The 24,411-nt window shown below is 35.3% G+C and overlaps 1 protein-coding gene across 4 annotated transcripts in view; it reads left to right on the plus strand.

The window, feature by feature from the left end:
- NCKAP1 (NCK associated protein 1) overlaps positions 1-22,209 on the plus strand; it is a gene marked incomplete at its 5' end in the record, with an annotated part of 96,165 nt that extends 73,956 nt beyond the window's left edge. For all 4 annotated transcript variants that reach the window (XM_079710828.1, XM_079710830.1, XM_079710827.1 and 1 more), the window contains 8 exons: positions 7,021-7,114; positions 12,629-12,711; positions 13,163-13,243; positions 15,477-15,570; positions 18,046-18,162; positions 18,750-18,859; positions 19,962-20,051; positions 21,293-22,209. In XM_079710828.1, coding sequence (XP_079566954.1) covers positions 7,021-7,114; positions 12,629-12,711; positions 13,163-13,243; positions 15,477-15,570; positions 18,046-18,162; positions 18,750-18,859; positions 19,962-20,051; positions 21,293-21,409 — 786 coding nt within the window. In that variant the 3' untranslated portion in view covers positions 21,410-22,209. The remainder of the gene's footprint in view (positions 1-7,020; positions 7,115-12,628; positions 12,712-13,162; positions 13,244-15,476; positions 15,571-18,045; positions 18,163-18,749; positions 18,860-19,961; positions 20,052-21,292) is intronic.
- Between the last annotated feature and the right edge of the window lie 2,202 nt (positions 22,210-24,411).

The following is a 24,411-nucleotide window of genomic DNA, read 5'->3' on the forward strand; positions in this document are numbered from 1 at the left end:
TCTCTTAAAACCTTGGTGCTAGGGCTTCCCTGGTGGTGCAGTGGTTGAGAATCTGCCTGACAATGCAGGGGACACGGGTTCGAGCCCTGGTCCAGGAAGATCCCACATGCCACGGAGCAGCTAGGCCCGTGTGCCACAACTACTGAGCCTGCGCGTCTGGTGCCTGTGCTCTGCAGCAAGAGAGGCCGCGATAGTGAGAGGCCCGCACATCGCGATGAAGAGTGGCCCCCGCTTGCCACAACTAGAGAAAGCCCTCGCACAGAAACGAAGACCCAACACAGCCAAAAATTAATTACTTAATTAGTTAATTTAAAAAAAAAAAAAAAAAACCTTGGTGCTAAATTAGTGTCCAGCACATAGTAGTGCTTGGTAAATACCTGTTGGATTCAAAAATAAAAATAGGTAGCTTTCCTTACTCTTTACTTTGTTCTAGGACTTTTCTAAGCTCTTTATATATTTTTTATTAACTCCTTTAAATCCTTAAAACTGCTATTGTCCCTATTTTACAAATTAGAAAAGTAAGACCAAGAAAGATTAAGTAACTTGTCCAGGCTCACATGCTAATAAGTGGTGAAACTTTTAATTTGAATCTATATAGTCTATCTGGCTCCAGAGCTTATACTAGTACCCTACTACACTGTCTTGAGAAATGCAAGAGATCTTAGCAGTCAGCTAACCCACCCTTATCTGATGCCGAAATATACATTTTTCTGGGTGGATGATTTGGTCTTCTTGAAAATGAGGCAGTCTTATCAATTACTGCATATCTCTAGTTATGTTAATATCTAAATAGTAATTTTTGATTGGTCCTCATTCTTACATCAAGAGGTAGAGACTGCCTCTAACAAGATGACCCTTCACATATTTAAAAACTTTTGTTGGTATTACCTTTCTCTTCCCTAGGTGAAGTATATTCATATTTAGTCTCACTCTCTTCTGTTACAAATTCTATCTTACTGGTGTCACTTTTAGAGGCTGGTGCCCTGAACTGAGAATAAACTTCAGCTAGAGGTCTGAGTAGTGAGGGTGCATCTACTTACCCTGGACACCATACTTACTGATACAATTTAAGATAGCATCAGCACTTTACATAGCTATACCATCCTGTTTTCAACTTGGAATCATGTACCTTTTTTTCCCTTCCCCCTTCCTCCTTCTCCTTTCCTCCTTTCCCCTTCCTTCTTCCCCTGTCCCCCTCCCCTCTTATGTTTTCATATTCAGACCTGAACCAGGCTTTCTACATCTTGTATTTTGTGTGATTTCGTTTTTTAGACCTTTATTGTTGTTCCTTTAATAATTTATGTTGTTAGATATTGTTCATTATTTCTGGATATTTTTTCAGTTCAGATTTTGTCATAGTCTTTCAGTAATCCTTTTATAAACTTAGCTGTCTTAGCTGTGTCCTCAAGTATCAGTGTTATCAAATACATTCCTATTCTTTAAAAGAAATGGAAGGAGCTTATGTTTTAGCATTTCTCTTTCGTATCTTGGAATATGGAAACCATATTTTCTTTCTCAGATATTAAAATTTAATTTAAAGTTGATGTCATAATAGTATAGTGTTGACTTCCTTTTTAATACTATGAGTTTTCTGACTCAAGAGTGTTATTTCTTGGCTGGATTCTTTTTCAAATATTTGGTAATATTAAACCTGAGTTAAAAAACTAGACAAAAGAAACTTTTTGTGTAAGAGCTTAGATTTATTATCTTTGGAGATACATGGGTGTGAATTAGCTTGGGTTTCTCATTAAATGTAGTATACCCCCAAACCAAGATGGCTTAGGATACTAAAACATTTTTTTCTCTAAAACTTTTGATTTTAGTAATCTATGTGATTTTCCTTAACTTTTCTTTTTACCTTCATAAAAACTTGCCTATTTTATTAATGATTTAATGTTAGTTGTAAGACTTTTAGAAAATCACATGATTATGTTTTGGTATTTAAGGGCTTTTTATTTTTATTTTTTTGCTTCTCAAACACTAAATCCTGATTTAGTTGAGTATTTTTCAGAAGTCTTCTTCATGTGGTCAACCGTAAATATGAAAACTTTACATTTCTAGCATTGTGCCCATTATCATTTAGATTTCTGCAAAACAAAGCTAGTCCTGAGGATTTAGTTTTCTGGAATTGCACAGTGCTTTACAGTGGTTTTCTTAGAGATCCTTCTTAATAATCCCAAGTTGTAATTCAGATTTCTCTGAATTTATTATTTTTTTAAAATTAATTTATTTATTTTGGCTGCGTTGGATCTTCGTTGCTACGCGTGGGCTTTCTCTAGTTGTGGCGAGGGAGGGCTACTCTTCATTGCAGTGCACGGGCTACTCTTTGTTGCAGTGTACAGGCTTCTCATTGTGGTGGCTTCTCCTATTGTGGAGCATGGGCTCTAGGCACGTGGGCTTAGTTGCTCCGTGGCATGTGGGATCTTTCCCGACCAGGGATCGAACCCATGTCCCCTGCATTGGCAGGCGGATTCTTAACCACTGAGCCACCAGGGAAGTCCCTCTAAATTTAACTACTTGTATATTATTAAGAACTGGAGGTGTTATTTGTGACTTTGTATTCTCAGCCTCTGTGTACTGAGGCATACTTCAATGTGTATTCTTATAATTTATTCCATAAGAAATCTTATCATAATATAATGGTGTTTCATATAGACAAGTTCAGTGTGTTTTATACTGTTCAGTGTGTTTTATATCTCATTGAGATAAATCTCCAAAAGTACTTGTCTATCAGTGCTGATTCTAATTGCTTTGCATTTTTCAGTGTCCTATAAAATTACTTTCCTTAGAATAATCAAATTTATGAAATTACAGAAGTAAAATAACATACAGATTGCTGCTTCCAGTACTGGTAGGCTAGGTTATTTAGATCAACTTTTCCCTTAAGGACAACTTTTTTGAAATGTATATATACACATATATATATGTATATAAAGAGAAAATTTTCTAAAGAAGAGCTAAAAGGGCAGTGAGGTGTTTATTCTAGGCTAAAATCAAGGAAAGCCCTGGAAGCCACTGTGCTGATGTGAGGACATTCGCTGATCCAGAAGTAACATTTGTTAAGATTCAGCTGAGTCTTGGTGGTCTTGTGGAGCAAGGGGCTCCGTAATCAAAACCCAAAGACTGCCCAGAGTGGGAGTGGAAAGGAATTCTGCTTAAATTCCCTTTCACCCTCTTTACATAAATACCCCAAAGAGTTATACCTTCAGGGTAACAGTGAACTGGAAATGATTCACAGCCCCCCCACCCCCAAGATTTTCAGCCCTGTTTGTGTTACTCTTTTTGTCTTGAATCTCAAGTGTAGAACGTGGATTACAAGTGGTCCTAGATTAGTAGTGCCCCAAGGTGCTTGGCAGACGCTAAAAAAAATCCTCTCTGGAGAAAGGTATCTTCATCCTAGGATTCAAGTGATTCCTGCAAATAATTTTTCACATGCAGTCACCCCCAGCTGAAGAGTGGAACTCTGTTGGAGATTAGGGGAGGGAGGAGGGAGGAGGTCTAATACATCTGGCTGGCTATCATGATTCTTAGGTCGTTCTCCCTTTCTCTCTGGCCACCTTCTGTTCCTGATGTTCCTGAATGTAGAGTCCTCCTTGTCAGCATCACTTCTTAAGATGGTGAGGAGAAGTTGGGTGTGTAACGACCCCCTCCCCCTTACAGACATGTAATAACCCTCTTGTTATCAAGCCCAAGTCTTCCTTTCTATGCCACTGCCTACAATTTCTGAGTCCTACCTAGGCCCTGAGGCTTCCATTAGCTTGCCTTCTGCATAGTGCCTCCCCTACAGGAACTTAACTGCTCAAATTTCCCTTCTCCACTTATTCTTTGCTCCAGTTTTCATCTTCTAGAATTTGGTGGCATCTCTCATTAGGTCTTCTTTCTTCTGTTGTCTCCTTTGTTACCAAAGATTTATGCCTTTTTATTTTTTTCCTATCGCTTCAGTGTATTTCTGGAAGAAACAGAGTTTAGACATACATACAGGGTTCTCTACATTTAGGCAGCACTTCCATGTAGTCTACATACTTGTTTGAACATTTCTATACGACAAATTTCTGAAAGTGGATCATTTTTTTTCTGATATTGTCAGGTATCCCTCAGAAAAGATTGTAACTCACACTCTCCATATTAGAGCATGATGATGCCGAAATAACATTTTAATCTTTATGAAATTAGTGAATACAGTGTTTTGGGGGGAATTATAATATTTTTAAGATAGTTCTGTAACATCTTAGCTTTTAATTTTCTCTATTTTTATTTTTTATATTTAATCTAAACTGACATAAACTAAATATTATGTGGCTGCATCTTCTTTTTATCTTAAAGATTACCTTAATTGATTGTTTCAGTTCCTGTTTTAGCTGAGGACCTTTTTTATTTCAGAGTAAATGTGTGGGCCAATTAAAAAAAAGGAAATGTTCTTTATATTTAATGGTTGTGAGTAAATCGTGTGTCACACATAGTCAACACTATGCACATGTACTAATGATAAAACGTGTTTATTACTTTCTGGAGAAGAAAGCAACCAGTGTCTCCATTCCTACTAAAATTCTTGGGGTGTCTCATTTGGAGTTGGGCCCATCGAGTCAACTTCTTCCAGTCTTGCCAGTTCTTTCAGTTCTTGTAGTTCTTCAGAGTCCTAGAAGGATGAAGTAAGAAATTTAAATATGAATTGTGCCAAGAATTTAACACTTTCTAACAGAAAACCAACATTTTTTTTTTAGTAGTCTTGATTCGTTTCACTTGATTAATCTCAGTTTGTTCCAAACCATTTAGTTATAATTCCTAGTTCCAGCTTTTGGGCCATTTGTCAGAGATATTAATCAATGGCTTTAAATGTATAGAAAGCTCTGTTTCAGGGTGCAATCAAGGGAGAAAAGAAATTTATATAAACTATACTTTTAAGAGGAGACATCATTAACTTTTTTTTAAGAGTAATGTGCAAACAAATAATTCAGGGTAATCGTTCTTAAAGCATGGTCCCCAGATCAGCAGTGGCAGCCTTGCCTTGGATCTTAATAAAAATGCGCAAGTTTTGGTTCTACCTAAGACCTGCTAAATCAGAACCTGTGGGGCTAGAACCCAACAGGTCCTCCAGATCATTCTGATGCACACTGCAGATTAACAACCATTTCTTTAGGGATTAAGAGCATGGATTTTAAAATCAGGCATACCTGAATTCAAATTCCAAATTCCACTGTTTAATATCTATAACTTTGGGCAAGTTATCTAACTTCTCTGAGCCTTAGTTTTCTCAGTTGTGAAATTGGACTGTCACCTCCCTCATTTGGATCAGGATAAATGGGATTGTTTGTAAATTGCCTAGTAGAGGAGCTTAAAAATGATTACAGAATCTTACTATTAAATATATACAATAATTTATTGATTCTAAAACAATTATCCTATATTAGCATTTCTGAAATTATACATGTCTTATAGTCATATGATTAGAAAACATTGTGGCAGTTTAATTGGTAGAGTTTTTTTCTTTTTGTTAAAAATTTATTTATTTTATTTATTTATTTTTGGCTGCATTGGGTCTTCGTTGCTGTGTGCGGGCTTTCTCTACTTGCGGCGAGTGGGGGCTACTCTTCATCGCGGTGCACGGGCTTCTCATTGCGGTAGCTTCTCTTGTTGCGGAGCACAGGCTCTACGTGCGTGGGCTTCAGTAGTTGCAGCATGCGAGCTTCAGTAGTCGCGACATGCGGGCTCAGTAGTTGTGGCTCACAGGCTCTAGAGTGCAGGCTCAGTAGTTGTGGTGCACTGGCTTAGTTTTTCCGCGGCATGTGGGATCTTCCCGGACCGGGGCTCAAACCCATGTCCCCTGCATTGGCAGGCGGATTCTTAACCACTGCGCCACCAGGGAAGCCTGAGTTTTTTTCTTAATGGCACATTAGATAATGGTGCATTTAAAATTCATTGCTGTCTTTGATTCACTGATACATGATATTATGTTCAAAGTGCGTGAGCACAGTCAAGGTTGGGCATATATTTGAGCGTATACTGATTGATGGGACAGTATTGAATCGGCCTCAGAGAGAGCAGGTAGTCTAATTAGACACTGTAGAGGTTGAATTTAGCAAATAAATGTGACGGGAGCTGAACATCTGAATGAGAGCATAAACAGAAATGATCTCAAGTGGAACATAAGCAAAATTCATACTAATATAGGAAAAATTACTTTTATAGATTTTCCATGTAGTTTTTCATGCTCCCCTTAAATCAGTTGTCATCAGCCTTTGGCTTGTAACACAACCACTATGGCACTTTAACAATATGCTTGCTACATACATCTCCACACCCAGACCTGCTGAATTGAGATATCCAGGCTTTCCAAATACATATACCCACTATCTCTGCCAGAATAAAATTAATTGTATTTGTTTGAGTTGTAATTTTTAAATGAAATTACTTTTCCAGTATTCTTTTTAAGAAAAGCATTATTTAATGAGTTATTCTTAACTAGCTATCCTTCACTCTCTTCCCTTTTCTCAGTGGTCCCTGAAATAGGAGGTAGATAGTTGACATTTCCATTTTGTGCTAGGAAACATTGCTCTGTTCTCTGTGAAGTGGTACCATACCCCTACAAGTTTTTCTCCCTCTGATTATATATATATATCCAATGATGAACTCTAGGCTATCTTTAGCCAGCTTTAACTTTAGCAAGTTCTTTTTGTTTTAGTTGGAATTTATTGCTCTCTGTATCCACTTCAGTGTCTGCTTTTTATTACTGGTGCTGTTCTGTGTCTAAGTAGAAGATAATCCTTTATCCTACTACTTATCTTTATTGCTTTTTCCTGAACTCCTCCCTTCTTGAATTTGCAAACTGAAGGAAAACATTAATTTTATGTAAATAATTTTTAAATTCTTTTATGAAAACCATAACAAAAACATAGCATAGAGCATCTAGATTTCATGTATTATTTTTCCTACTTGCTAGATTGTAATTTCCAAGCATGTTCTTATCTCATCAAAATAAGGAGGTCTATGCCTGACCTAGGATCTTTCTTTTCTTTTCTTTAGAAACTTGTGGTGGAGAATGTTGATGTGCTAACACAAATGAGGACCAGCTTTGACAAACCCGACCAAATGGCTGCACTCTTTAAAAGATTATCGTGTGAGTAACTCATGATACTTTTTATGAGCATTCAGAACACCTTGACACTCAGTATTTAGCTTTTGCTCAAATTTTATAAATATAAGTAGTAAGTTATGAAAAGTACTCTTCAGTAATGAGGAGAACTAAAAAATTTTTGCAGTCAAAGGAACTTTTTTTAAGTGAATGGCTTACCTGTTTCATAATTTTTTTTCTTTACCATAGTCTTAGTACCATGTGTCAAATATTTGATATCATTATCAATTAGTTCATGAACCATTAAATTAAGTACAATAAATCTATATTAATTTAGACTGAAGGAGTTTAACTTTCGAGTCTGTAATTTTCTGAATATCAACTTTATCGAGGTATTGCTTATGTAAGTAAAATGCACACATTTAAGTGAACGGTGTGATGGATTTTGACAAGTGTTGTATACATCCACATAACCATTACCACAGTCAAGATGTAGAGCAGTCCCATCACCTCAGAAAGCTTCTCATGACTCTTTCTAGTCAGTTTCACACCACTAGACAGTGACTGATCTGATTTCTATCACTGTAGATTAAATTTGCCTGTTCTAAAACTTCATATAAACAGAATCACACAGTATATACTCTTTCGTATATATTGTTGAGATTCACCCCTCTGTGTTAAGTGAATCAGTACTTTGTTCCTTTTATTGCTAACTAGTATTCATTGTATGAAAACCTGAGCCTACAACTTAAAAAAATGTCTTCTTGATACTGATTCTTTGTGGGAGATATGTGAAATAGCAGTGAATCTTAAGTGTTTGTTAAAGTATGTTTAGCCAAGTACCTATTTTAGATGTACTTGAATTAATTTCATTTGATTTTTGTCCTTGAACTCAAAGTTGTAATTAAAAATTATTTTAAAGAAATCCTAAATAAAATATTCTCCGTGTTTGAGAAAACCAGAGAGTTTATTTTCCCAAATAAAAAATAACCCTGAAGTAAATTAAAGATGCATATATTTTATATACTTCCCCTTTGATGTTTTTCTTTTAAATGTTTAGCAGCTGTATCAAATTTTATAAAACTATAAAATGATTTAGAGAATCACTTTATTAGGCTATCTTATCCTGCTTTTAAAAATACAAACTTTGGGACTTCCCTGGTGGCACAGTGGTTAAGAATCCGCCTGCCAATGCAGAGGACACGGGTTTGGGCCCCGGTCTGGGAGGATCCCAGATGCCGCGGAGTGGCTGGGCCCGTGAGCCATGGCCGCTGAGCCTGCGCGTCCAGAGCCTGTGCTCTGCAGTGGGAGAGGCCGCAACAGTGAGAGGCCCGCGTACCACACACACACAAACTATACTATAGGTTGCCTTTTAGAACAGATCAGTGGTTGCCAGAACTGTAAAGGGAAAGCAGCAAAGGAGTTTTTTGGGGTGATGAAATTGGTCACCACTGTGGTGATGGTGGTAACACAGATCTACACATGTTGAATTTTTCCTAGAGCTGTACACTGAAAGGGGGAAAAGTCAAGTTTACTGTATGGAACTTTAAAAAATGAAATGAAAAAAAGGAAAAAGGAAAGATTGACTTGATAGCATTATAGGGAGGAGGAGTGTGAATAAATACTTAGTAAGGGGACTTCCCTGGTGGCGCTTTGGAATCCACGTGCCAATGCAGGGAACCCAAGTTCGATCCCTAGTCCAGGAAGATCCCACATGCTGCAGAGCAACTAAGCCCATGCACCACAACTACTGAGCCTGCACGCCACAACTACTGAAGCCCACGTGCTGCAACTGCTGAGCCCACGTGCTGCAACTACTGAAGCCTGTGTGCCTAGAGCCCATGCTCTGCAACAAGAGAAGCCACCGCAATGAGAAGCCTGTGCACTGCAACTAGAGAAAGCCCGTGCGCGGCAACGAAGACCCAACACAGCCAAAAATAAAAAATTTAAAAAAAAATCTTAGTAGGATATTATTTTTTAAATCCCTGTCTGATCTCTTTTGTTCATTGTTTTTTTTTAACGTCTTTATTGGAGTATAATTGCTTTACAATAGTGTGTTAGTTTCTGCTTTATAACAAAGTGAATCAGCTATACATACATACACATATATCCCCATATCCCCTCCCTTTTGCGTCTCCTTCCCACCCTCCCTATCCCACCCCTCTAGGTGGTCACAAAGCACCGAACTGATCTCCCTGTGCTATGTGGCTGCTTCCCACTAGCTATCTGTTTTACATTTGGTAGTATATATATGTCCATGCCACTCTCTCACTTCATCCCAGCTTACCCTTTCCCCTCCCCATGTCCTCGAGTCCATTCTCTACGTCTGCGTCTTTATTCCTGTCCTGCCCCTAAGTTCTTCAGAACCATTTTTTTTCTTTTTTTTTAGATTCCATATATATGTGTTACCATACGGTATTTGTTTTTCTCTTTCTGACTTACTTCACTCAGTTTGACAGACTCTGGGTCCATCCACCTCACTACAAGTAACGCAATTTTGTTTCTTTTTATGGCTGAGTAATATTCCATTGTGTATATGTGCCATATCTTCTTTATCCATTCTTCTGTCAGTGGACACTTAGGTTGCTTCCATGTCCTGGCTATTGTAAATAGAGCTGCAATGAACATTGTGGTACATGACTCTTTTTGAATTATGGTTTTCTCAGGGTATATGCCCAGTAGTGGGATCGCTGGGTGTATGGTAGTTCTATTTTTAGTTTTTTAAGGAACCTCCATACTGTTCTCCATAGTGGCTGTATCAATTTACATTCCCACCAGCAGTGCAAGAGGGTTCCCTTTTCTTCACACCCTCTCCATAATTTATTGTTTGTAGATTTTTTGATGATGGCCATTCTGACTGGTGTGAGGTGATACTTCATTATAGTTCTGATTTGCATTTCTCTAATGATTAGTGATGTTGAGCATCCTTTCATGTGTTTGTTGGCAATCTTTTGTTCATTGTTATACTATATACTTATATGTTCTAGTATGTTTTACTTTATTATTATTTTTATTATTTTTCACATTTCTTTAATTTTTAAATACTCATTTGATCACCCAGCTGGCCTTAACCCTACTTAATTTCATGCTAATAAAAAACATTTTGACTGTGTCATCTGGTTAGAAGCAACTAATCTACTACAATGTTCAATGCATGGTTACTGTTACTTTAACTCTTCTATTCGTGGATTTGAAACAAAATCTTTTTTGTGATTTGGAAAAAGAAAAGATCTGCTTGAGAGTGACTTATTTAGGGGAATAGAGAAAGCTACGCTTTGAGTTGAACTGTTTTCCAGAATACTCTCTTTTGTCTCTGATCTCTTCTTTACCTTTGTGCTGCCTTTATCCCATATACAGAAATTGATTTACTTTTGTAGCAGTTTGATTTTCATAGTCAACAAACACATTCTTTTAAGTACCGTAAAAAAGAGAAAGCAATATAATTTATTAAAAGTAGCTCTGGGGAATTCCCTGGAGGTCCAGTAGTTAGGTACTTTCACTGCCATGGCCCGGATTCAATCCCTGGTTGGGGAACTATAAGATCTTGCAAGCCACGTGGTGCGGCCAAAAAAAAAAAAAAAAGAAAAGTAACTCTGAATTGGGAGACAATCTGAAATTAACTTTTAGTTTTTTGGAATTTCTGACTATGTGACTTGAGCACATTTATTTATTAAAGCAATATGTTAAACAAGATTTCTTAATGTGAAGTTTCTCAGAACTTTTAATGCATTGTTATTGTGCATATTCAAGAGGAGGTTATAGATACAGTCTTTGCAAACTTCATTAAATTCTGGGTAACATCCTTTGGGAAGTGTATGATTATATCACACTACTTATTTTCTGATTGTTCACCTTATTCTCTGCATTCTTTTTTCTGGGCTTGCTGTCTTGGTTTTTGGACTGGAATGCCCTTTTGTTCTCACTCCTCCTTTATGCCCATAAATTGGATGACATATTCTCAGAGAAATATTTTCTTTTACCCTCGTTTCTTCTCTCCTTATCTGGATAGTAACAACTTTCTAGTCTCATTTCTTGAATACCCATTTTATTGAACATCTTCTGGTCTTGTGGGTCCTAAGCACTCTGCTGAGTGCTATAGATAGATAAAAAGATTAATAAGACTTTGCTCCTGTGGAATTTATAACATGTTTGTGCCTTACATGATTTTGTTAACACTTTTAATTCTCATCACATTTTGGCTTGTATTATGCCTTTCCATGTGTATTAATAAAAGATGCTTATGGTAAAGGTTTAAACAAACCACACAGGAGATAGAAAGTCAAAACAAAATTCTCTCCAGTCCTACTTCTCAAAGGTGTAACTACAGTTAACAGTTTTCTATACATCTGTTGAGAGATTTATTATATATATACAAATATGTGTGTGTGTGTATATATATATGTATATACATATATACCTTCTCTCATATAAATAGGATCATATTTTCTTAGTTTTCTTGACAGTCCATTTAGACTGTTATTAAGGTCTAGATTATTATTTTGTTTATATTTGTTTCTTATTATATAGTACAATGACTTGTATATGGGGAGTAATTCAATAAATTTTGTTTTTTTAAAATACGAAGGTATTGATCCTTCTGATTCTAACCTCTCTTGATTTTATTTAACCAAGTTTTGATATTGAATATAATAGCAATAAATTTCAGAATAATGTTCTCTAACCAAAATGTAAGAAGTGATCAAATCCATTCATAGTCTTCAGAAACCTGGTCTTACTGCTTATGATCTCAATAGTCATTTTTTGTTTCTGGACTCTCTAGACCTCAACAACTTAATTTAGCATCTCGAAGTTCCAGGGCCAGTTGATTTTTTTTCTTTTTTTTTTTTTTTTGGCTGCGTCGGGTCTTACTTGCGGCACACAGGATCTTCATTGAGTCATGCAGCATCTTTCGTTGTGGTGCACTGGCTCCTCATTGTGTCGCGTGGGCTTCTCTCTAGTTGTGGCGTGCAGGTTTTTTTCTCTGTAGTTGTGGCACGTGGTCTGCAGAGCACGCGGGCTGTGTAGTTTGTGGCGTGCGGGCTCTTTCATTGAGGTGTGTGAGCTCAGTAGTTGTGGTGCATGGGCTTAGTTGCCTGGAGGTGTGTGGGATCTTAGTTCCCCGACCAAGGATTGAACCCTCATCCCCTGCATTGGAAGGTGGATTCTCTACCCCTGGACCACCAGGGAAGTCCCGCCAGTTGATTTTTGAGGATCCACTCTGATCAGCTTCTTCTTTTTCCCCTAGTCTCTCTCTCCTTCCTCCTATCACTACCATTAATGTGATAGGATTATACAGGTGGCTACTTGCATGATTGTTTCAGGATTCTGATGAACCGTCTAAACCATTTTAAAGAACAGAGTGTACTCCACTGGAAGTAAACTATAATTTCCTAATTTTAATATCAGTTTTCAGTACCCTTGCCTCTTTAATCACTGGTTGTAATCAAATTGTTTTTAATTGTTCCTTTTATCATGGGGATTTTATGACTAAGAGTTTTCTCCATGGTTAAGAAAGAATCCAATTCACTCTCTTCTTTTCTCCCTTTCCTTCACATTTAGCTGTTGACAGTGTCTTGAAGAGGATGACAATAATTGGTGTAATTTTATCCTTCCGATCATTGGCACAAGAAGCACTTAGAGATGTAAGAAACCATTATGAGTACATATCCTATAGCCAAATAATCCTTTTTAATTTCCCCGAAATTTAAAAGTAACTTTAAAAATTTATAGTTGGCAGTAATATAATTAAAATTCCAGTTTTCATTGTTTATATGAAATAAAGCATATAAAAATTATGGTTACTTAAACTCATTTTTTGTTTTGGTATTGAAATTTAGGGGCTATAACTTGCCTGAATATTGTGCTACTTTTTCAACTTTTTCTTCATTAAAGCATTTTCCATTTTGACTATACTTGGTTTGACATCAAATACATTCCATTTATGTGTATTGTAGTACTTTAGAAAATCACTTGAAAATAGACAAAGTAAAATAATTTTTATGCAAACTAGAAATAATTGAATGGTAATATCTCATAAGTTAGAGGTTGCTTTTTAAAAATAATTCTGCATTCTTAATTTGTTTTCCTGCCTAGGTCTTGTCCTACCACATTCCTTTTCTTGTCAGTTCAATTGAAGATTTCAAGGATCACATTCCAAGGGAAACTGATATGAAGGTAATAAAACTTCTATTTGGATTTTACAGTTTCTAAAATGACATATTTAACTTACATATGAAGTAAAATTTAATAAATCCTAAGCTACTATAAAGTTTATATTTTAGAGTGATGGGTTAGCATGCTTGCCTTTGAAAATGCATCTTAGAGAGCTCAGCACCAAAATACTATATAGGCATTTTGAAAGTCAGTCTTCCTTGATCGCCTATAGCAATGTAAAATGGGTTAATATCAATCACCTTTTCCTTAAACTGATAGCTGTTTATACATGGTCATAAGCAGAATGAAAAAGATAAGCCAGTGAAATGAGAGTTGTTTTGTTTTAAATAAAGCTAATTTCAGTTTTTAAAAATTGATGTTAAAAAGTCTTATAAAAGGATGTTAATTATAGGCTATAATTTTTAAAAATAGTATCCTGTTTTAAACAAATAAATATAAGAAGGTTGGTAGCCTTACCAGAGTCCACAGGTTTTGTTTGTTTTGTAAATTTATTGATCATGAAATACAGCCACTGACTTAATCCCAGCAAAGATTTACCAGTGGTTACACATCTAGTAAGTGACCTATCATATCTATATTTTCTAAACTTTAATGTTTCTTGGAAAGATTATTTTCTGTTTTGCATATTTTGAAAAGCTCTGACTTGAAAAAGTTATTTCTAAACTTTTTGTATGGCGTTCAAGTCTCAAATTTATTTTTGTGGCTTATCTTCCATTACTTGTTCCATTCTTCTCTCTCTCTCTTCACTTTCTTACTCTATCCCTCTCTTCCATTGGGTCCTGTAAGATGACCAAATCTTGTGTGCATTCTCACATTTTCTACTTTGTTCTCTAATTTATTCTTCCTGAAAATACTGGCTTCTTCTATTTTTGCCTTTTGAAATCCTGCTCATCTTTTAATGCCTGATTCAATTGCCATCTTCTAAGAAATAGTGCTGGATCCCCAAGTGATCATTTCATCTCTTCTTTCTTTTTTTTTTAGTATTATCAGAGAACCTTTTGTTTGTTCATTGTAGAATTAAATATATTCTGCCCTGTATTATAGTTGTGTTTTTACGCTTAAATTTATACTAGATTGTAAACTTTTGTTGTTGTAATAATATCAGGGCTAACCAATTATGTAGGTAGTTTTTTGGTTTTTTTTAAGTTTTGGCTGCGTTGGGTCTTCATTGCTGTGTGCGGGCTTTCTCTGATTGCGGTGAGCAGGGGCTACTGTTTGTTGCGTTGCGCGAGCTTCTCATTGCAGTGGCTTCTCTTGTTGTGGAGCACAGGCTCTAGGCACATGGGCTTCAGTAGTTGTGGCGCACCAGCTTAGTTGCTCTGCGGCATTTGGGATCTTCCCAGACCAGGGATCGAAGCTGTATCCCCTGCATTGGCAGGTGGATTCTTAACCACTGTGCCGCCAGGGAAGTCCCAGGTAGGTAGTTTTTAACTGAGTTATTGAGCGGAGTATCCTTAAAATCCATATGTGATATCAAAAGAAATTAGTCATTTGAAATTGCTTTATCAGGTTTTAAATTAGTACTCCTTTAAAAATCTATTATAGTAAGTAATTTACTGTATTTATAGATACAATATGATTAGCCATTGAGCCACTATAATTTTTTTTTTTTTTTTTTTTTTTTTTGCGGTACGCGGGCTTCTCACTGTTGTGGCCTCTCCCGTTGCGGAGGACAGGCTCTGGACGCGCAGGCTCAGCGGCCATGGCTCACGGGCCTAGCCGCTCCGCGGCATGTGGGATCTTCCCAGACCGGGGCACGAACCCGTGTCCCCTGCACCGGCAGGCGGACTCTCAACCACTGCACCACCAGGGAAACCCATGCCACTATAATTTTTAATTAAACAAGTATGGACATAAAACGTAAGGCCAGTAATTTTGATTCACTTTTGTTGTTTTTTTCATATCTGTTGGTTTGATCTTGACCTTACACTTATACTTCCAAGAAAAATAATAGCTTTAGAATGATTCTGTTGGAATTGCCACAGAAAGTATACAAGTTTTGTTTGGCTTAGTAGTGTCAAGTTATAATCAGCAGTGCACACACACAAATACTAAATCAGCTTGTTCAGTGTAGTTAGTTGTGCTGTAGTTCCTTCTACAGCCAAGTTTCTGAAATTCTCTAGTGTTCTTGTAGGCAGACTCTAATTTAAACACTATACCTTTTCTTACTAAAGTGAGATTTCTCAGAAATTTGTTAGAATATTTCTTACTCTATAATTCTTGTATTTTTTAGGTTGCAATGAATGTATATGAATTGTCATCAGCTGCTGGATTACCTTGTGAGATTGATCCTGCCTTGGTGGTAGCTCTTTCCTCACAAAAATCAGGTAAAATGCAGTAGTAATTATGTAGTAGTCTTAGTAAATAACCAGGACAACACAGGTATAGGTATGATACTTATCTATTTGTTCAACTGCCTGCTTTATATCAAGGTTTTTTTTTGTTTGTTGTACATACAGATTAGATATTTAAGTCATAAGACTGTATGAGGTTATTAAGCCCATTTAGTGTGCAGAAATGAAGAGGATCAGAGTCTGAGTCCTGGTACACTCTCAAGTTTAAGAATTCAGGGAGAAGAGGAAGAACTACCAAAAGAGAAATTTGAGAAGGAAGGATCTGTGAAGGAGAAGAAAAACCAGTAAAGAATCGCTTCGAGGAGAGTGGAAAGGGAATGATCAGCTCTGTAGAATTAATACGTGTGACAAGAGCAGTGTCGGTGGAGTCTTAAGAGGCAAAAGGCTCATTAAAGAGGGCTTAGGAGAAAACAAATTAGAGATAATGAGTATAAAACAACTCTCTCACAGAGATTTACTGTAAAAAGGGGAGCAAAGAAGTAAAATTATAGTAGCAGGAGGCAAGAGTAAAATCAAGAGAAGGATATTTTTCAGATGAGGAAATAATAGCATTTGTATGCTGATGGAGATGGTCTAATAGACAGAAGCATTGTTATCTAGAAAAGGGTGTCTTGGGAATTCCCTGGCAGTCTAGTGGTTAGGACTCAGCTGTTTCACTGCCAGGGACAGGGTTCAATCCCTGCTTGAGAAACTAAGATCCCGCAAGCTGCTGTGCAGCCAAACAAACAAATAAATAAAATGTATAGAAAAGTAGAAAAGGGTGTCCTGTATTAATTGGACTAGAGCTACTTACCATAAAGAGTCTGTGCATTATTATGTAATATTAAATGTTCAGAATACTTTAAAATCAGCCCTTTGAAATGTGGTACACAGAATTCTCTAGATATTTCTAGATTTTTCTACAAAGTAAAAACATTTCATCTGCTTCTGGTACTAAAATACCTTCCCCTACTTCCTTGAATGTAACATGGTATTTGACTGAGTTCATCAGTTCTTTTTTGATTTGACATTACTTTTGTTTCATCATTCATGCAGTATGTTAATTATAGTCACATGGATAATTACTATAATTACTTGATTTGCCACAGCTATATTTTACATAATCAGCCAGACTTTTTTTTCCTGAAATATAGTTGATTTATAGTGTTGTGCCAATCTCTGCTGTACAGCAAAGTGACTCAGTTATACACATACAGAGATTCTTTTTTTTATATTCTTTTCCATATGGTTTATCACAGGACATTGAATATAGTTCCCTGTGTTATACAGTAGGACCTTGTTCATCCATCCTGTATATAATAGTTTACATTATAGTTTAATCCCACATTCCCAGTCCTTCCCTTCCCCACCCACCTCCCCCTTGGCAACCGGAAGTCTGTTTTCTATGTCTGTGAGTCTATTTCTGTTTTGTGGATAGATTGATTTGTGCCATATTTTAGATTCCACATATAAGTGAGATCATAAGGTATTTGTCTTTCTCTTCCTGACTGACTTCACTTAGTTTAATAATCTCTAGTTACATCCGTGTTGCTGCAAGTGGCATTATTTCGTTCTTTTTTATGGCTGAGTAGTATTCCATTGTATATATGTACCACATCTTCTTTATCCATTATCTGTCGATGGACATTTAGGTTGTTTCCATGTTTTAGCTATTGTGAATAGTCATGACCAGCCAGATTTTTTAAATATATTCTGGCTCTTTTCTTATGTTCAATGCTTAGTTATATGTGCTGATAAATAGTAAGGTGACTAGAAGTTCCCAGGTACCCGATAAGTTAAGTACCTAGATAACCCACAATTTTAGTATATGGATACAATAAATATTTTAGATAAATTATTTTACAATAAATATTTAAAACCTTAGGACAATACTAGTTATATTCATTTATGACTGGTTTCTCCTGTCTTCTAAAATGGAGAGGTTAGAAATCCAGTCTACTTTCCACATTTATCTCTTTTTAATAGTACATTTCACTTATATCTATTTTAGAAAAAAAACAAGAGTTTTTTGGATGATTTTGCAGAGTAAGTTATGACATAATTTTCTATACTGAAACATAGAATTTTCCTATAAAGTAATTTATTATTAGTTTTCAATTAGGAAATTTTAGGATTCCAGTTATTCTAAACATATTTTTAGTCCTGTAACTAAAACTGTATTTAGTTACAGGACTAATATTTTTAAATCTTACAGTTAAAAAAAATTTTTTTTTGCTTTATTGTTTTATTACAGGTCCTTGAAATATGCCTAAGGACTTGATAATAGCCAATAGTAATGTGTTTTATTTCTATTCATTCTGTATTTCTTGTAACAAAATTGTAATCAGTTCTATAGAGACTCAGTAAAATACACAAAAATTAAAATACGCTTTTTCTGGTTTAGATGATCAACTCTCAACTAATCTTGACAGAAATACCTTGACTTTATTTTTAATTTTTATCCCTTAGAAAACATAAGTCCAGAAGAAGAATATAAAATTGCCTGCCTCCTCATGGTCTTTGTGGCAGTTTCTTTGCCAACACTGGCCAGTAATGTGATGTCTCAGTATAGCCCTGCTATAGAAGGTAATAGTGGTTTAAAATTGTTTTGGCACTGGAAAAGTTATGAGTTTTGACATAGTAGGTACTTTTCAAGTAATTGATTTTTTTTATAATAAAAAGTGGGTTAAGTTCTGCCGCTTACTAGTTGTATAACCTTGAATAGTCAGTTTTTCTTTTTCTAAGCCCCAGTTTCGTATACACATATGAAATGTGTATATGTGAACCTGTGGGTGCCTGAATGTGTGTGGCAGGGGATGGTGAAGGGAGTATCCAACTCTTAGGATTATTTTAAGGATTGAATGAGGAAATGTTTGTAAAGCAGCTTAGCACTTACTTTTTAAGTTTCCAAGACAATATAAAACTGATATATGGTTTCTTTTAGGGGTTTTTGAAAATGTGCCTGTTTAATACAGATATAATTATTTGTTGTTCTCTTCTACACTGTTCTTAAAAGCACTAGTTCTCATGAAAGTGAAGGGAGAGTAAGCAAGGCAGGTTATGTTTCAGCTCTGTTTTTAATCATGGCACTATTTATGTAGATTATGAAGTCATTAAAGATTTGATATTTGGGGGTCACACAGAAACCACAAACCATATTTGTGCTTTCTCAGGGCACTGCAACAACATACACTGCTTGGCCAAAGCCATCAACCAGATCGCTGCAGCTTTGTTTACAATTCACAAGGGAAGCATTGAAGATCGGCTTAAAGAATTTCTGGCGGTGTGTATAATCAAACAAAACTCATGACAATTTTTAGAGAAAATTAAAAATCGTAACTATGAAGTGTAACAAAGTAAATTCTCTTAATTTATTTATTTATTTATTTATTTTTGGAATAAGGAATAGGTAATGATAGGGCATTGAAATCAAGGAACAGTTAGTTTAGCATTTTTTCCTTTTACTTAGAAGTCTCTCATTTCTACAGCTCTGCAATGTGACTTTTTTTTTTCTAAGCTGATGTTTGGACTGCCCTAGAATTTTGCCTAGAGTTTGAAAGAGGAAAAAACAAAACAAAGGAAAATTGAGGCAAAGGATGAATGTATCCCTCTAAAAGGATGTATTTTACTTATTTCCATTTATTTGGAGAAAGACTGTTAATGGAAACAAACTCAAAAGTCAGAATACTGTTCACTGCCAAAAGAGGGTAGTAGTGCTAACTCTAGCCTCATGAAGTATAGCTTTTACTTTCTATGGTAGTGTAGCTCTTCCTTCCCTTTATCAACTTACCTTTTTCATATTTTAATTAAAAGAAAGATGCAGTGTGGTATAAAGAACACTAGAATTTTTGCTTCTTTTTAAGTTATAAATCCTATTAGCTTTTTAAAAATATTTTTTTTATTTTTAAAGTAAATGTAGTAGCAAACTAACTTGAGGACAAAATAACATCTATTTCAAAGAGAACAGTATTAAGAGTTAAAATTTTTCTTTTCATTTTCTTTATTTCCTTTATTTAAGACTTAATGTCTTAATCTCATTGTGGTCCTGTTAACTCGAACTCAATGTGAAATTTTCTTCTTATTTGGGAATTAAGAAATATAGTTAATATAGTTACTGGTAAGAGAAAAAGCAACTTAAATCGTTTTTTTTAAAAAAGACTTATTCTGAAAAATATCAGTTTTAAAGACCAATAAGAATATTTGATTACATTTATTATCTTTGTATCTGTTTATACCTTGATAGCTCTTAAATTGTTGCTTGAATGTAAAGAACCTAAGCTCACCTTATGATTGAAATGTATTGCAAGTTGAAGCATACTGAAAATAAGTGGTGAACATTTTATTTTAAAAAACTTATTTATTTAAAATGTATGTACACTTTTAAGCTTGCGTCCTCCAGTCTACTGAAAATTGGCCAGGAGACAGATAAAACAACAACAAGAAATAGAGAATCTGTTTATTTACTGCTAGATATGGTAAGTCTTATTTTAATTTTTGCTAACAACAAAAAAGTTCCAGTCATTCCTGATAGTCTTTTCTTGATATTTTAGTCATTAAATTGTAATAAGAGCTGATGTATTTTTTTTAAATGCCTTTATTGGAGTATAATTGCTTTACAATGGTGTGTTAGTTTCTGCTTTATAACAGTGATGTATTTTTTTTGACCATTTATATTCACTCCACCCAAGCCACACACTTTCTAATAATTGCTAAATAGACTGATATCACTTGTACTTTACCATATGGTAATCGCATCAGAAAACAATAGAATAAAAGATCACCATTACATATAGAGTATTCTTTTTTTTTTTTTTTTTTTTTGCGATACGCGGGCCTCTCCCGTCGCGGAGCACAGGCTCTGGACGCGCAGGCCCAGCGGCCATGGCTCACGGGCCCAGCCGCCCCGCGGCATGTGGGATCTTCCCGGACCGAGGCACGAACCTGTGTCCCCTGCATCGGCAGGTGGACTCCCAACCACTGCGCCACCAGAGAAGCCCCCGAGTATTCTTTTATGAATAGTTTTTCAACCTATTGGGAAACACTCAGGTTTTGTATTTTCCTAGTGTATCAGTTTGAACTCTTTTCTGAATTTTCTGTTTTTTGACTTCATCCCACCCATCTAATAACATTTCCTGTAATTTTCTGTGCCTCGTCAGTTCCTTCTCTTTACTGCCATGAAGCCACCTGTGCTTGTTTCTACCATGTGATTCTTTCCTCACTTAGAATAATTTCCTTTATCTGCAGAGGTCTGTGTCTATCCTAATAATGATTCAGCATACCTCGAAGCTAGAATCTTTTTTCAGATAGACTTGCTTGATTACTTTGGCCTATGTTAATTTTTCTTCTCTTTTGAACTCTCTGGAACTTAACAGCTTTCCACTTAATCATAGATGGTCTCATGTTTGATTTGGTTTTTTAGCTTAATGTTGGGTTCCAGTTAGACTTGATGATATGGACCAGATTTTAAATGTGATATATTGTTGAGGGCAGTGCAAGTGCTCAGTATTTCCTGTTGATTTATTGATTTAATTGAAAAGTAGTGATTTAAAATGTTTTGATAGCATACACTGTGGCACATTCACATTTCAGATTTTAAAGTGAAAGGAAAATTTATGTCTGTTCCCAATAACGGCAATATAAAATTGTGCTTTACTAGTTGTCAGTAAATGTTCCTATTATAAATAAGTTGAATTGATGCATTTTCGGAATTTTTCAGATTGTGCAGGAATCCCCATTCCTGACAATGGATCTTTTGGAATCTTGTTTTCCTTATGTCTTGCTGAGAAATGCATACCATGCTGTCTACAAGCAAAGTGTTACATCTTCTGCATAAAATATCTACTTATTGAAGACAAGCACGCATTTTTGTTGCCTCGGTTTTACCTGTAAACTGTGGAACTATTTTACCTTAAGGCCTGAAAAACAGTTTTGTGGATTATAAATTTCTTTCATACAGTTGTGTTTTCTGATCATTGATTTCTTAATATCGTTGTACTTCAGTATACTTGGTTGATTTAGGTTGCACATTCACTGAAATTATTTCAATAATTTTAGAGTATCATTTGTTTGAAAAACATGTATTCTCTATGTTTTTGATATTTGATATGAAAAAAAAACCTTTGCTTGTTTATTTCTGAAAAAGAATTGTATTTAGTGATTATTTTAGATAGTGATATTATAGCATTCATCTGTGTGTAAATTATTTCATATAGGGAAGAGTTCTGACCTGTACCTATTATGGTTCTTATTGAAAACAAAACTGGATGTGCATTTCTGTGATGTTATGAATACATTTCTACTTTATTTTGAAACATTTGCCAAACTAATTACTATAACACTGTATAACATTAAAAATGTTAAAGGACTGCTTAGCATTAGAAGCAGGCTGTGTCCCAAAATTCTAAAACAGCAGCAAATGTTGTTGCTTGTATAAAGCCTAATGATAATTTTTAGACTAATTTTCATGGTGCCCTGTTGGCATTAGCACTACCATTGAACCCTGCTGTATAATAAACAATCTTAGACATTTATCAACTGTTGATACAAATGTTAGTCCCTAACCACTTTTTATATGTTTTAAATTTTTGAAATTCAAGTGTACCTGCCATAACATAAAATAAACACTAGACTGTATCACATTTTGAATGATTTCTTTAATTTGGGATCCTCAGAAATTTACTCAGTAATATGAAAGTTTTCATTTAAACTTAATTTAAAATAAACTTTAATTTATTCTAGGAATGTCTAAGTAGCATGTTGATACCAGGTCACCTATTATAAGATTTGTTTAAATGTTTTGAAAAACATTCCGCTAGAAAAAATACTAAAATTAGAAAATAAAATTCCATAGCTTTTTTGGTGGGGGGATGGGTGCGCTCCCCAGATCTTAGTTCTCTGACCAGGGATCAAACCCGCGCCTCCTACAGTGGAAATGTGTAGTCCCAACCACTGGACTGCCAGGGAAGTCCCTCCATAACATTTTTTAAAAATTAAGAGCTAAAAGGAAACTTGTGTGCCATCAACTTGCTAATTTTATCTGTGAGCAAGTGGACAGATATATTTGAAAGATTGGGGGAAAAAAATGGAATGATCATAGAATTAGTGAAAATGTTGAGAACTACTGCATCAGTCAGTAATGAATGGGAAAGACATAAAGGGCCTATTGCTTGGCAGTTATCACGGAGGGCAGAGAAGCTCATTTAGTTTGAAAACTAACCAGATGTTTTGCTCTTTGATTGGCATTGTAAAGACTGTTTCTCAACAGCTGTGTATCTGGATATCATATAGAGCTTCTGTTGTTCACAGCTTCTTATGTATACACCCTGGTAACTCATGTTAAGATAAAAGAAAGCTCCTGTGAACTTAGTTACAATTTTTTGTTGTTCAGATACTGGGATGAAATTGAAGTGCCACAGGATTATCATATTTCTACTTTGTGTTTGATTTCTCCAGTCTGTATTTAAAGCAGGGAATAGTTGTCACTATCTGTTGAAAATTTCCAGTGGTTCCATGAGGATTTTCTAAAAGGGAAGGAATTTTTAAATGGAATGTTTTAAACTTGAAATAGCCTAAATACACAGGTAACAGTTGAAACTAAGATTAAGTGCTGTTTGCTTTGAAATATTAGGATCCTAGAGTGGTAATAACTTGTCGGTAATGATATCCTCGGAGGTACAGTAGGCATTTGAGTATATACACTTTGATTGGGGTGATATGTTGAAGGGTATAAGGATGTACATAAGACATAATTTACCCCTCTTCAGGCCAAGAAAAAAATTGCTCTTTTATAGTCATGTGAAGTTTACCTTGCCCCAGTTTTTTCTCATATATTCAAACTGACTGACTGGTGTCCTGTGTGATTGCTTTCTGCAGAGTCTTTCTACCTCCAAAAAATAAATAAATTTAACATTTTTAAAAATAAAGTTAAAAGTAAATTGGCTACTATTTTTAACATCTTGTTTTTCTTAACTTTTCTTATTTTCTTCTGAATTTATACTACAACATACTGTTTTTATTTTCTCAACAGTGATGTCATCATACCATGTATGGTTGCCTGTAATCTACTTATTTCACTCAAGTAGAAAAGGATCTTTGATATTTATATTCTTTTTAAAGCCTTCATGTATACCATAACTAGTTTAAAAGATTCATCTGAATGAACATTTAGACAGATTTCTTCTTTTTCATTACAGGCGTACCTTGGAGATATTGTGGATTCAGTTCCAGACCACTACAATAAAGTGCATACCACAATAAAGCGCATACCACAATAAAGCAAGTCACACGAATTTTTTGGTTTTCCGGTGCATATAAAAGTTATGTTTACACTGTACTGTAGTACGTTAACTGTGAAATAGTATTATGTCTTAAAAAATGTACATACCTAAATTTAAAATGTTTCATTGCTAAAATAATGCTAACCATCATCTGATAATGCAGGGTTGCTACCAGCGTTCAATATACAAAAACCACAGTATTTGTGAAGTATAGTACAGCAAAGCGCAATAAAATGAAGTATTCTTGTATTACAGTATATTGTATGTTAGTGAACTTGGACTATTACCTCCTGAGGATAATTTCTCACCAGTAAAATTGCTTGGTGGAAGGGTATATACATTTTAAACTTCGATACCTATTAAATTTCCCTCCAATAAGATTATATCAGTTTTAGTCCTGCAATTGTGTGAGGATAATTTCCTCCTATAAGTAAACTAAATACCAATTTTACTATTGTTGATGCATCTTTTCCTCCTTAAAAGATGAAACATAAATCTTGTTTTAATTTGCATACGTTTGCTTATTAGTAAAGTGGAATATCTTTTTTTATGTTTACTG

Source organism: Hyperoodon ampullatus (assembly GCF_949752795.1).
Source record: "Hyperoodon ampullatus genome assembly, chromosome: 8".
NCBI lineage: Eukaryota > Metazoa > Chordata > Mammalia > Artiodactyla > Ziphiidae > Hyperoodon > Hyperoodon ampullatus.